Source organism: Haplochromis burtoni, unplaced genomic scaffold, assembly GCF_018398535.1.
Source record: "Haplochromis burtoni strain Fernald_Lab_line unplaced genomic scaffold, NCSU_Asbu1 Contig_1992, whole genome shotgun sequence".
NCBI classification, from domain to species: Eukaryota; Metazoa; Chordata; class Actinopteri; order Cichliformes; family Cichlidae; genus Haplochromis; species Haplochromis burtoni.
In genome coordinates this window covers 39-14,166 of record NW_024584353.1, presented here as the reverse complement: position 1 = coordinate 14,166, position 14,128 = coordinate 39, and the positions used below count along the sequence as shown (strand labels likewise).

At 35.1% G+C, this 14,128-nt stretch overlaps 2 protein-coding genes and 1 long non-coding RNA gene across 3 annotated transcripts; 2 read left to right on the top strand and 1 right to left on the bottom strand.

Moving 5' to 3' along the window:
• Nucleotides 1-2,374: 2,374 nt before the first annotated feature.
• On the top strand, nt 2,375-4,122 carry LOC121813597 (low affinity immunoglobulin gamma Fc region receptor II-like). The gene is made up of 5 exons (XM_042217449.1): nt 2,375-2,408; nt 2,504-2,563; nt 2,851-3,105; nt 3,419-3,661; nt 3,953-4,122. The coding sequence occupies exons 1-5, from the start codon at nt 2,378-2,380 to the stop codon at nt 4,120-4,122; spliced, it is 759 nt and encodes a 252-aa protein (XP_042073383.1). The 5' UTR covers nt 2,375-2,377.
• Nucleotides 4,123-4,758: 636 nt separating this feature from the next.
• On the top strand, nt 4,759-6,025 carry LOC121813598. Its single transcript, XR_006053780.1, has 4 exons — nt 4,759-4,838; nt 5,032-5,109; nt 5,607-5,663; nt 5,956-6,025. It is a non-coding gene; the product is annotated as an uncharacterized LOC121813598 (long non-coding RNA).
• A 3,521-nt stretch (nt 6,026-9,546) lies between these two features.
• On the bottom strand, nt 9,547-12,221 carry LOC121813596 (protein PXR1-like). The gene is made up of 4 exons (XM_042217448.1): nt 11,909-12,221; nt 11,554-11,622; nt 10,193-10,258; nt 9,547-9,850 (listed from the first exon to the last, which is right to left on the bottom strand). The coding sequence occupies exons 1-4, from the start codon at nt 11,981-11,983 to the stop codon at nt 9,749-9,751; spliced, it is 312 nt and encodes a 103-aa protein (XP_042073382.1). The 5' UTR covers nt 11,984-12,221; the 3' UTR covers nt 9,547-9,748.
• Nucleotides 12,222-14,128: the final 1,907 nt, after the last annotated feature.

Genomic DNA, 14,128 nt, shown 5'->3' with positions numbered 1-14,128 from the left:
CTTTACATAGAAAGTGTTTTATCAGCTTTGCCAATCTTTTATACATTACTATTTTTGATATTTTACCTAATATTGGAATACACACACACACAGTGCACTATTCCTTTTAGGACTTAATGTTGTAGTTACAGAAATTCAGAACAAAAAATGTTCAAAGGCACCCAAACAAAGTGACAGCCTACAGTCTTAAAATGGTCAACCTGTCGTGAACTCCACCAAAATTGCACTTTTTAAATCGTCCCTTTGGGTTACAGTGTTAATATTTGTCTTTTAATCAGTGGTATTGCATTACGTTTCAGACTTAAATGTACTCACTTTCACAACCTGGCTCAAACTTTTGTGACACAGAAAGATATAGTCTTAAATTGAGAGGAAGAATTTTAATTAAAGTAACAAACAATCACGTGTGAATCTCAAAATGACATTAAATGTAATGTAAATGTGTGAACATTTGCATGTGAAACAAACAAAAAAACAAACAAAACAAAACACACACACACATCCATCCATTCTCTTCCACTTATCCAATTCGGGGTTGTGGGGGGTGGACTGGAGCCTATCCTAGTTGCCAAAGGTATGCTGAGCTATGGACAGGCTGCAGAGGTAGCTGTGCCATTCCAGGACTTGGTTTTAGCATGGGGGTGTAGCCAGGACCCTTACTGGATACCGGGTGACATTAAACCACCACCCCCCCAATTTTTGCTCATGTCAAGGAGCGTGTCAGGCTACATTTCACTGTGTGTTATACTTGTATAACTATGCATGTGACAAATAAAGAACCTTAACCTTCGACTCCCACTCTAAAGGTGTGCAGTCTTACCACTACACTATCCAGTTGCCTGCATAGTTCACATATTTCCTCATGTTTGTGTGGGTTCTATCCAAGTACTACAGCTTCCTCCCACAGTTCACAGAAATGCAGTTAGTGGGGTTTGGTTAATTGGTAATTCTAAATTGCCCATAGGTGTGAAGGGTTGTCTGTCTCTCTGTGTTAGCCCCGTGACAGACTGGTGCGCTGTACCCTGCATCTCACTCTATAGTAGCTTTTGTTAAAACTGTATGCTTCAAAATATGACTGAATTCCATTGTGTATATGTTACATTAAAACGATTTTGTTTTAACTTGGTAACTCATTAAGGATCAAATTCTGATGTTTGGTTTTGTAAGAAAACTAAAGACATGAAGTCGTCAAATATGTACTCACTGAGATTATTTAAGATACAAACATGTTTGTAACTGGGTTTGAAACCCTTGATGGGTATCTCGATCATTGGTTTGGTTATGTTAAATACATGCTTAATAATTCTAATCAATAGCATATACCCCACACTGGGCTAATACGCTGAGATAACGGTTTGTTCATTTGCCAGGAACCTAAAAGACATTTGCCAAGATATTCAAAAAATAGCAGATATACTGAAAGTTGTCCAGTGATGCACAAGGAATACTTAAAGACGACACTTGTCCAGTATAATGGTACATTTCCTTATTTTTTATCATTGAGGTCCAAGCAAACCCCCCTGTGTTTAAAAATAAAGCCAAGACTGAAGTACCGCAGTTGATTAAGGCTGGCTCCAAAAGCAAGATAAAACTCACAGAAAAATTAAATCATATATACAGTCATGTATAAAACAAAAAACAAAAAAATGGTGTATCATTTCCTTGTTTCCAAAGTAAGATATGTGACCTTTAATTGACAGGTGTCCCAGCACAGGTGCTTTTAGCAAAACACTGTCTGCTTTCTTCACCCTAACTTATTAAGATCTGCAGTGTTTCTGATCTTGGTTAACTTATATGGAATTTTCATTTAATTATCTGCAATAATAATATATGGTTAAAAATGCAGCATAGTTAATTATATCAGGCCAATCACAAAGTCTCTGCACTGGTTTTATAGTTCAGTGTTAGTATGTTTTATGGCCCTACTATGGTTAAATTCACAGATACACTTTCTAAGCAAGCTTGTTAGTATTAGCTTAAATTAAATTAATTAAAAAATAAATGGCATTAGAAAGTCAGAGAAGTCATCATTTTGAACTCTCCATTTATGCTACAGGTCCATGGCTCAAAAGCTAAAAGTGGGCTCTCAAAATTAAAGAACTAATTGTCATAGTGGCCTAAATCAGGTTTCCATGCCATGTATTCTTTAGAGTAAAACTGTAAGTTCATCATCTTAGAAAATATGACCTTCCCTTAAAGCCTGTTCTTGAGATGAGTAAATACAGTAAGTGATGACATGTAAAGGAGGATATAAACTCCAGCTGTGGTTGTTTATAGACTGAGGTTACAGTGAGCGTGACTCTAACTCTGCACAGGAAGAGGAAACTCTCAAATACTTCAGCTGTATTTCAGCCTGATGCTCAGTCAACTGGACAACATGGCAGTCACAACTCTGTGCTTCAGGATGAGTAAGTGTCTAGTCTCAGGTTTCTGTATGAGTTTATATGACGAGGTTAATAATTTTTGAGGAAAAACATCAAGAGGTTTTTTTTTGTTTATCTAGTGATGGTTGAATTTATTCTGCTGGGAACAGAAGTTCAGAAAAGCTGTACGTGGGATCAGGGTGAGTTTGTTTATTTTTTTTAATTTATTAATTTATTTAGAACTCATTCATTCTTTTTGTATAAACAATGTAAAGAGCCAAAACATCTTCTGTATGTGCTTACAATATCATTTAGGATCCTCCATTTTTACTTTTTCATTAAAACATCTCATTATTATTTTTAGGTAAAGTGATTTGTTAATTTTGGTTTACTAAATAATACCAGAAGGCATTTTAGTTTAAAAAAAGCATTTACACAGTTTCAGTTTTAACAGTCGGCTGTGTAACTAATATATTCTTAATTTCAGATGCAGCTGTCCCTCGTGTTACTCCAAACAGACTGCAGCACTTTGAATATGAATCTGTGTCTTTGCATTGTGATGGCTCCACTCAGCTGAGAGGGTTTAGGAATAATGAAGCGTTTAGTCCAGCATGTGTAACAAAGAAGACATCATCAGGGTCCTCCTGTGTGTTTGATAAAGTCTATCAAGGAGACACTGGAGAGTACTGGTGTGAGGCTAAAGGAGGAGAGCGAAGTGATACTGTTAACATCACAGTCACAGGTATGTGTATCACAGCTGGTTTATACTGCAAATCAATTTGTTTTTCATTCATTCATTGATTTGTATATTTATAACTTATTTATTTGTGAAAAAAATATAGATTTGCACTCGCTTTCATCCCATTGGTAGTTACGAATACCTTCTTAAGGGTTTTAATACTATTATTTGTATGTTCTTGTACCTTGTAATGTTGTGTATAGTAGTAGTAGTTTATTATATCTCTTTATCGCACTTAAATTTTCAATAATCTTTTCAGATTATCACAAGGAGTGCACATAAAAAAAATATATTATCATGTTTTATAAATATTTAGGTGGTTCTGTGATCCTGGACAGTCCGGCTCTTGCTGTGCTTGAAGGCAGCAGTGTCACTCTTCTCTGCAGAAAAAAGACAACTTCCACCAACTTTGCATTTTTCTACAAAGATGATGTCATCTTGGAAAAAAAAGCTGTAGAAAAGATAAACGTTTACAATTTTTCCAAGCTAAATGAAGGTCTCTACAAGTGCAGCATCCCTGATGTTGGAGAGTCACCGGAAAGCTGGCTGCCCATGAAAGGTGAGTCATAATAACATATCAGTTTCAATTAGAACAGATACACCTCGTTATTAGGCTTTAAGAAAAATAATGTAAATGTATAGACACATAATCAGATCTAGTAATTTGACACTTGGAAGAAAAGTTCAGTTTGTTTGTTTTTTCACTACAAAAAATAAATAAGGAATTATAAGAAGATTGAGAGAATGCTGTATATTCATTGGAACAAATGTTCTCTAAAAATGCTTATTTCTTTCTGTTAATTTATTACAATATGTATAATTTATAAATACAAAAACATTCTGTGTCTAGTGTTACCTGCATTGCCTCATGAAGACACTCGCCCTCATGGTTCTGACTACAAATATGTCATCGCCCTGCTTTGGACTGCCATCATCATTTTGATCATGATACTGGTGACTCTGCTGGTTCGATTTCTTCATACAGGGAAAGGCACAGGTAAAAATGACTGCTACCTCTAATAAACTGTAGGCAAAAGACTCAAAGAAACACAAAGTATGAAACATGTAGTAATCTAGTATCTAGATTACTGCAATAGATTACTTATTTTTAATTCACTGCTATATTGGCTTACAACTTTAATCAAAGGGTGTTGTAACTCATTTTTTCTTTAAATTAGTGTTTTTTAGTTTTAACTTTTTAATGAAATCTTACATGCCCATATGTTTAACCTCCTAAAACCTGAACTCTTTCATGGCATGCATTTTCAATTTCTCTTTGCTATTTGGGCTGATTGGGACCTAATGAATGTAAAAACAAATAATTACCTGATATTTGTTTCTGAGAAAAATGAAATCCACATGTTAGTGCATTTGTTTTAAATTTCTATAGAACAGTGGAAGTATAATATCCTCGTAAGTGGATATCAGGCCCTGGTAGAGCAAAATTTAGTATTGTGGTCTAGACAATCCAAAATGTGATGTCCACATAGGAGGTTGAGGAAATTATATACTACAGTATTGATGAGGAATGAGAGACCAACCACTAAACAGAAAATGGTTGTATGAATGACTGTTAGTCTTCTTTTTTTTCTGACTTTTTGTCATGATAAAAAGCTAAACTTTAATTCATATTTTTCTTGTATCTTTGTTCATTTCAGGATTTCTGCTTTTCTGTTCATCACCTTTACAAAGGAGAACAACAGCAGCGTCCATCTCAATGGAAGCCAATCCAGCAGGTAAATATTAAGTTTGTTACTGTTTTTTCTTTATTTTCTTTCATTTCAAAGCAAACTAGAGGTTTTTTTGATAATCTGATATTTACTGCTAGAACTCTAACTTTTGAAATCACCTGTTTTGCATATATACATAGTCATGTTGGAATGATAAGCTTTAATCCATCTTCTTTCTCTGTGTCTCTGTTCATGTCAGGATTTCTTGTTTTCTGTTCATCGCTTTTACAAAGGATACTAACAAGCACATCACACTCTGCTGAAGCCAGTACAGCAGGTCAGTAGTTTGGAGCAAAATAGTGTCATTGTGTCAACTGATTTTTGTTTTTAAATTGCTAGAAAGATGCGGTTCTTTGTATTTTGTTGTATATGCCTTTGGCATAATTTTTTTTATCTCAGTGTGACAAACATAAAATGTGTATGTCTAAATTAATAACACCTTTTTAAAACATGCACTGCTTGTTTTGAGATACTGAAATACTTTTGTTATTTATAACAGGTTGACCTCAGAGAATTACGAGAGTCAAATTTGGCAGCAGTAGCGTCATCATGTGACGTTTGAGATATGCTGCATACATGCGGGATATTTTTACCTCCCCTCTATGTGTTATATGCAGGGTTTTGTTTTCCATCCATCTGGTGTTTGTGCTAATGTGAACCTGCCTTGGGTCAAACCACAGCATAAATTCACAGACAGAAAATGCATAAAAGTTCAGCCTGTAATATATGTATTTATAATTGGTTATGTTATATACAGCTTTTTTTTTTCTTCAGATGAACTTGTGTACTCCACTTTAACCATTCGTGGGGCCCAACAAAATTGCCAGCCAGGTTAGTATCTTGATTTTATTACATTTTAGATCTTTTCAAAATGATGCCAGTACATTTAAATCATATTACTATTTAAAGCCACTGTAAGACAGTAACTTTAACTTCATCCTCTTACTCAAGATGTTAAACTGAAATGCCAGTCAAAACCGAAATTGTTCATCTCTTCTTAGTTTCTTTAATTTTTCTGAAATATTTTCAAAAAAAGAATTCGCTCAATTTTTTTTTTTAAGTCTTCTCAGATTATTGTATCATTTCTCCATTAAAGTAAAACATGTGATCTTCTTGTTTTCAGAAGAATCAGACTTGTTGAGCTCCACAGTGACTTCCAGAGGAGGTGAAGGCCCAGGGCTCCCAGTGAAGGAAGATATTTATTCCTCTATCCGGATTGTAAGATTACTGGTCTTTGGCCTTCAGCAGACATTCCTACTTACTATAAAGAATTGTTATAGTATAATGTCTCTGTATATCAATGTCAGAGGTTAGCTGTCATCACACAGTGTAACACATTAATGCAGGGACATGTGCTGTCATTCCTTTTAAATCTATCATGTGGATCAATGTGAACATTTTTTAAAGACAGCATTAAGCTTCTATACCTGAGGGTTCATTTAAAAACAATTGAATTTGTCATTTATGTTCTTGAGTTAAAGGAATATGACACGATTTCTTTTTTTCTTTCCAAATTTATTTATTTATTTATTTGAGCAGTCAACTTACTGTCACAAGTTAAATGACAGAAGACCAAATCACCAAAGCTGACAAGTTAGAATTGAGCCAAGTTTGGAGTTTTTGCTAAAAGAAATGTAAATTAGTACTAAAAAGAGCACACAGAGTGAACAACTCCCTCTGATGGGCATGCAAACATTTGCACATACATTCAGTTAGATTCATGCACTGGCTTCCTGGATTCCTGGCTATTAGACAGACGCAAGGCATAATTTTACAACATCCTCTCATCCAAAACTGTTAAAAACTCTACTCTCACTTGAATCCATGAATAAAAAGTATAACATTAGTTTACAAAAATGCTCTATAAATTCTTTAGTCAGTGACGTGCAATGTTTTAGAAAAATGCAAACATCACAATTTATACAAATGAAACGTCAAACCAAATACACCCCAAAAAATCTGGTCATGAAAAAGCTACAACATAACACTGAGTACGAGTCATCATCCAGGAATATCCAGAACGCCTCACTTCTTTGCAATAGTAAGTCCTAGTTTTCAACCCTTGGAAGTACTGGAACATGTTTAACGCCACAAAATCACAAAGATGATAAATCATGTTTGGATATCAATAAAGTGGCTGCTAAGAAGTATGGTGAAAATTAACTTCTCCTTCAAGAAATGACTTTGTAAATACTGCTGATGTTGCAGGGTGGGATCAAAAGGGCTCCCCCTGGTGGTTTTCAGAGGTTTGGCGTTCTGGGGGTTCTACACTGCATATTTCAATAAATTGCTGCACTTATTTCCAGTTTCAATTTCCTAGTAAAATATAAAGGAATGAGTGGTGGCTTAAGACCTGAAAATTAATGTATATTCTTTATTTTGAAAGTTAGCCTCTTCCATTCTGAGAAATGCATTCAATTTGCAGTGGCTGTCATGCATAGTACTTTCAGTGAAGTGGCCATGTAATTGTGCTAGGCCTAAAACAGATGTCTTATTACTCTGTAGTGGATCAGACTAGTGCTGGTGTAAGGTATGAGTGAAGTTATGTACTTGTCTTGTTACCTCTAGAGTAAATTTTGCTTACTAAAGCCTGGGCTTTAAGCTATGTAATGGATATGTACATCTTTATTTCATGATATTTTATTCTGTCTTACAGGCCACAGAGAGCAGTGACACCTGACTCCAAAAGTGGAGGAGTTCTCAATTTAAAGCTGTGCTGAAAATCTGAAAAAGAACAAGAAAAATGTTTGTATATAAAATTGTAACTGTAATTTTGAGAGTATATTTTTTGTTTACCTTTATGGGACCTGCAGCCTTCCCCTGGACGAGAGGAAAGTTTGATTGTTCTACTTGTTGTTCTATATGGTCGGCGCTTGAGTGTCTCCAACTTTCTCACGATGATTAGCAGGGTGTGCTATAAAGCTGAAACTGAATGCTATCCCACATGTGTAGAATAAAGTGACACATAAGTGATAAAACTAAAACATGTGGTCAACAGATAAAATAAATTTCAATCACAATGACAACATTTAGATATAATTAATTTCAATTAAATTTTATTTATATAGCAAAGTCAAAGTTCATTATCTTGTCAAGCAATGTTCCCTCTAAGCTGCGCACGTGCGCAATTGCACACTGCTGGCACGGTCTCTGCGCACAGAAAATCTGCGTTGCGCACAAAACAAATCTAACCTGAATTGAAATTAAAACTTCAACAATTCTGTTTTGCAGTGTTAGTCAGTGAGTGACTGGCTGCTCCCGTATGGGATTAGAACGATGCCACCTTATCCCATAGTCCAGCCAATAATGTGATTCACATTCGTATATACGCAGCTAATCAACGTCGTTGACAGGCTATGACAGCGTCCTTATGTGCCGACACCGGTGTTTTAGCTAGCAAAGCGGCGTGGCTGATGTGGAGTGAAGCCACGTTAATGACAACGTGTACAACCATTGGAGATGTGAGCAGGACAGACGGAACAATTGACGGGAAAAGTGTGGACTTTATACCAGTTTTTAAATTGTGTTGATAGGCCACGTAAAACCAGAGTTATGATAAAAATATCTGCAATGTTTGGTTTTCTTCCTGAATACTTCGTTGTTTATATTTACTGCGGGAAGAAACGGTAAAAACGGCGTTTTATAAGAAAAAAGGCTCAAAGCCTGTGAGCAAAAACAAACTCCACCCCCCTCTCCCTTTCCTATTCGTCCAAAAAAGTACCATGTCGACCAATCAAAAAATGATATGGCAACGTGGCATCTAGTTGTTAAGAAACGGGGGGAAGTTTTAGGAGTGACGGCGGTGCTTTGAGATGTGAGAGATTTGAGACGTTTAGCGCAAATCTTGTGTAGTTAGTGTGTAGTGTAGTTTTGTTGTGTGTGTCAGAACAATGAGGCGACTGCTGAATGTTACAGGAGTGATACATCTCCTGTTGTCAGGCCTGCAGGTATCAGGCTGTTGTTCTCCTTTATCTCATAGTGGACAGAAATTATTTTTGGAGTGGCACAAATAATTTGTGTGGCATCAAATTTGATGCAGAACAGCTGATTGTTCTGTAAATAGTTTGAAATGTTTATTTAAAAACGCCTTGGCTGCATTTAAAAAAATAGCTGCAAAAAACTTTGTTTGCCAAACTGAGTTACTTTTTTGAAGAAGTAACTATATAATTAATTGCCCAGCATTGGTCATTATATACTATATTTTGCAGACAGAGATTACAGACTCTCTCCCAGACCACAGACTCATAATACAAGTCAGAGCTTTATAAAAAAAAAAAAAAAAAAAGTTGTGTTTTCGAAATTGGAGTTCAAGTTATTTTTACTTCCAATAGTGTTAACATACTACACAGGTCATGAACAAGATTTTTTTTACATTTTCATTGTAAGTGGGCTAAAGCAGTTAATTAAAAGTAGTCTAACATAAATGTAAATGCTGTAATTTGATTATTTTAATAAACCATGTAACTTGGATGGATTAGATGCCGGCGTGACCACAGTGCACACGTCTGATGTCGCTCACAGTGGTCCAAGGGACCGCTCAGGGAGTTTGTGTGTTCGCTCAGACACGTGAAAAATTAGAGGGAACATTGTTGTCAAGTAAAGATCGTACAATAATACAAAGAAAACCCCAACAATAAAAAAAACAAAAAAACCTGTGAGTCCAGTTCCTTGGTTACAGTGGGGAGGAAAAACTCCCATTTAACAGGAAGAAACCTGAATCAGAGCAGAATCAGGCTCAGGGGGTGGACATCTGCTGCGACCAGTTGGTGCATATAACAGCATTAAAGTTACACATTTTAAAATTGCTCTCTGTCGTACACACACACACACATATGGGTGCCTTGCAATTTGCTTTGTCTCACCAGCTGTTGATGTAAACATAAATTTAAACTAATTCTTTAAAAATAAAAATCAAATCAGAAAGCACAGCACTGATCTTTGGGCTGTGCCTTGACTTCTTTCTGAGGCTCCTTCAGTCTCTTTTTCTTCTGCTTGGACGGACTCTTGATGTGAGAAATCTGCAAGTCAGAAGCATTAAGGAATGTGAGACATGCTGTTTTTAAGGCACACGAGTAATTACACAACACAGTCACAGATGCCTTTAGTTTAAATTTTAAAAATTGGTGAAATATATTAATTAACAATGAATTTGAATTTTTTTTAGATTTGTTTCTTCCTTAAAGTAGACAGACATTTTTTTATTATTATTTGACATTTAATCAGATCATTAATTAATAATAAATGGTTGTTTTCTTTGTTGGCGTTGGATTTCCTGACCATGTAATTAGAGTTCCTTTTCTCAAACCTAAATAAATAATACGTGTGCGCTCCTCACTGGTGAACAAATTAAAAACACAAACCTTCTCTGCTTTGATCGGCAAGGTCTGAACTTTTTTCTCAGTTTCTTCTTTTTTCTGTTTCTCCTCCTGGAGTTGAATAAAAAGACTCATGAGACCAGATAATACACTTGCTGTCATGGTCTTTGACCCAGTGTTTAGTCTTCTAGACTTTTTCTTTTATGTATTATTGCTTTGATCTTGAATAGTGTGCTATGTTTCCTAGTTTAGTTTTCTTGTGCTTTTAAGTTTCTGATTGTTTTGCTTTGAGCATATCATTGTGCATTTAAATAAATGCTTTACAGACACTGCTTAGATACATGACACAGTCTAAATTATTTTCATTATATCAAAAATATTAATAATAATACTCCTTTATACCAACATTGGTTTACAACTGCATCACTCAGCTGAAGAATTGGTACATATTAATTATGGGTTTGGTATCTACAATAAAAATATTTTTATTAATTGAAAAGTAAAATTTGTACTTTTCATCTGTTTCAGTGTACAGAAACAGTCAGATGTGCAGACATTTCTTACCAAAGTTTCTCTTCCAGCACTTTACATTAAACTGAGAAAGAGACTTTTTTTAAGATGTGTGACTTTTGTTTTTCTTTCTTCTTTTATCCCCCTTTTCAATATTTCAGGCTTATCTACTATGGAAACATTTTTATGTCATACATTTATTGAAATCATTGATTTCTTTATCAACTTCAGTGTGTAGAAATTGCACATTAACAAAACAGTTTTATAAAATAAAGATTACATTACTAAAGTTTCCTTCCTAGCACTTCATATTTCAGAAATTGATAATGATAAGATGAAACTCCTGCGTTTTGAACTTAAATATTTCCTTTAGTTTCTCCACTTTCCTCTCAATGTGCTGCCTTTTCTCACATGAAAAAAGTAAAAATGGGAGACATGAAAGAACGAATGTAAATAAAGTAAAACAAATAAATAAATTTGCCTGTTGAAATTAAAAGCATCATTTTCTTTACTCTTTATCTCTTCAAAACCTATAAGGAGATACCCTTTAAATCATATTTAAGTTCTGTTTATAAAATAAAAGATTTGATCAGACATTAGTCAGTAAACCTGTTATTAAGGGAGGCTGTCATCTTTTTGGGGGAAAGAATTCAAACATAAATTCAAAAAATCAAATCTTTATCAAACTGGATTAAAAGAACAACAAATACATTAAACTAATCTTGATTTATATATTGCTTAATTACACTGGATTTCATTGTCACTAGTAATCTAATTCCATTGTTGTCTCATGTTTGTTGTCATTGATGGTTTAATTTTTCTTGGTTAGTGTCATAAAGATAGAGATCAAAGCTGACAACAGGTAAGTGGCTCATGACCAAATTAAAAACACAAACCTCTGTTTCAGTTGGCAACATCTGAACTTGTTTCTCAGGTTTCTCCCTTCTCTGTTTCTCCTCCTGGAGCTGAAGAAAAAGTGAAAAAGACTCATAAGAACAGACTACACACATGTTCTTTTAAAAGATCATAATACAATGAAATCACACCTCTCTTAAATTAACACTTTTTGTTTCTTGTTCTTGTTTCTCAACAGAAAGTCAGAAAGTAGCAGGTTGATCACATTAAACACATCACTTCAGCTGCTGTGCTACCAACCACTTCACAGAAAGTCACAGAGAGTGTGCAGGTCTGATCATCGGGAGTATGACAGCCATCACATATGTCCATGTTGATCTTTGTATACTCAGATACCTTTGATTCCAGTGTAAGGATCGTCTGCCTCAGCTTCGTAATGATTTCATCCTTCTCCCTCTCGGATTTGATCATCTGTCAGAAATAAAGTCAGACAGATGTTGATGTTTCTGCAGCGCTTTGTTGATAAAAGTGACAAAATTATTGAAGCTTCACACTGTGAACAACATCTTTGCAACCACAGTGCCTCAGAGTTAATATTGAAATACATGTAACGTGTTCTACAGCATAATGAACTGTGAGTTGATGCAATAAATGACGCTCAGATTAGGGTCAATATTTTTCACACGAGTGTCTCTGCTCTTCTCCATCAGCTGCACCTTCAAAGACAGCAAAACATACACATGTCTGCAGGATGTGTCACACAGCAGCCTGACGCACAGCTGTAATTCAACAAAATGAACAACAGCAAGCTGCATAATTCATGTTTGCTCTAAATTATGTCAATGTTGAGGCAAGTGGTGATATTTCTATGAATTTTCTGTGCTCCCCTGGTCCTTTCTCTCTATAACTGGTTAACATAACCTCTGTTTGAAACAGCAGCTTTTTGGCTCAATAAAAAGCTGGAGCAGAATTGATCCTTTAGATCCTGGAGACAATAAGGTTCTCCACCAGTGATGAAAAATTATTTAGCAGATGAAGAACATGCTGGACATGTTTAAATATGTTTCATATGACAGTGACAGACAGCTGAGTATCAAATGATGAAATGAACCTCCTGTTTGTTGGACTCAAGCTGATCCCTGATGGTGTTTATTTCACTCTCCCTCATACTTTTCTCACTGTTAAGCTCACTGATGCTGTCAGAAAGCTGCAATTGAGAAGATAAAATTAGAGAGATGAGATGAAAAAACAAATTTTTTTATATGTGAGTGATTAATTGAATGATTGTACTATATAGAATTAAGAGCCTGATCATTTTGTTCTAATTCCTAAAGTTTCCTCCATAACTCTTTACAATACAGAGATAAAGAGAGTTGGGTCAGTAAATTCTGAATGTTTATAATGGAAACACAAACCTCACGATTTTTCTCCTCCAGCTGCTTCTTCAGTTTCTCTGCTGCTTTTTTCTCCTGCTGGAGCTGATTGATGATTTCAGTATTCTTCTTCCACTGCAGGTGAAATGTTACATGAAGAAAGCGCAGAAGGAAGAAATGTTCATGTTTAAGACACAATAATGAAATAACAGTTTATAAGTTGTAAAATATGTTTAGTAAAAGTTTTAGTATTAAATGTAAAAAGATAAAATAAAGATGAAAAAAATGTTTGAAAAATGTACCTCGTTGAGTTTTGCCTCTTGTTCCACATTCCTCTTCTTCTCATCCTGGAGCTCATTTTCCAGCTGCAGACAGGAGGGAGAGACATCACAGCTTGTAATAGACAAAGACACACAAAACATATAACAAATGACAAATATCAACCTTTTCTTTATCGTTCTGCAGGTCGCCAAGTTTATTTTCAGCATCCTCCCTCCTCTGTTGTTCCTCCTGGAGCTGCAGCCTTGAAGTTATTGGCAACTTCCATTGAGAGATGGCAGAGATTATAAGATAATATAGTTTTTCAAATTCATATTAAGTTAATGTTAACATTAGTACTTTACAGTACAGCTCAACAGGGGTGATAATTGGATAATAAAAAACAATAACTGGAAGGAGAGAAAGACAGAATAAAGTGAATAACAAACACCATTTAATTACCAGAGTTATAACGAGGGTTTGGTCTAACACATGACTTTGTAAAATATTAGTGTAATCACATTACATTTTGCTGTAGCACAGTAATGTCACACATTACTTTTCTAATTACCTTTCCAGTAATCACATAACAGTATTTTTTAACCCTAGAATCTGTACATCTAATACAGATTGTCTGTACTTCTGATGTTGTTGTTAAGATGAAGATTTATGTCACTCTGTGCGACTGCTGTCGAGGTTCATGTTGTTAAACGGTAATTATATCAAAGTGCGTTTCAGGCCTTGTTATGGACAGCACAAAAGTAATATAACACATGGTGTAACAGATTACTCACTCAAAGTGATAAGTAATTTAACACATTACTTTAAAGTGTAATGTGAGTTACAGTATGAGCCCAACACTAGTTACATCAGTAGATCTGCTCAAATGATATAAAACACAATGACAAGGTCAAAACGTTTACACTTAGCCCTGTTTTTCATATTAGGGTTCTGTTTTAAAACCTGATATTCTTATTTTTATGTT

Bases quoted from the DNA above. Each gene is read 5' to 3' on its own strand.
- LOC121813597 (XM_042217449.1), top strand. From the start codon at position 2,378: ATGGCAGTCACAACTCTGTGCTTCAGGATGA. The intron at 2,409-2,503 runs GTAAGTGTCTAG...TTGTTTATCTAG, and splicing joins AACTCTGTGCTTCAGGATGA to TGATGGTTGAATTTATTCTG. The intron at 2,564-2,850 runs GTGAGTTTGTTT...TCTTAATTTCAG, and splicing joins AAGCTGTACGTGGGATCAGG to ATGCAGCTGTCCCTCGTGTT.
- LOC121813596 (XM_042217448.1), bottom strand. From the start codon at position 11,983: ATGATCAAATCCGAGAGGGAGAAGGATGAAATCATTACGAAGCTGAGG. The intron at 11,623-11,908 runs GTATCTGAGTAT...CTTTTTCTTCAG, and splicing joins TCCTTACACTGGAATCAAAG to CTCCAGGAGGAGAAACAGAG. The intron at 10,259-11,553 runs GTTTGTGTTTTT...ATTCAACTCCAG, and splicing joins TGTTGCCAACTGAAACAGAG to GAGGAGAAACAGAAAAAAGA.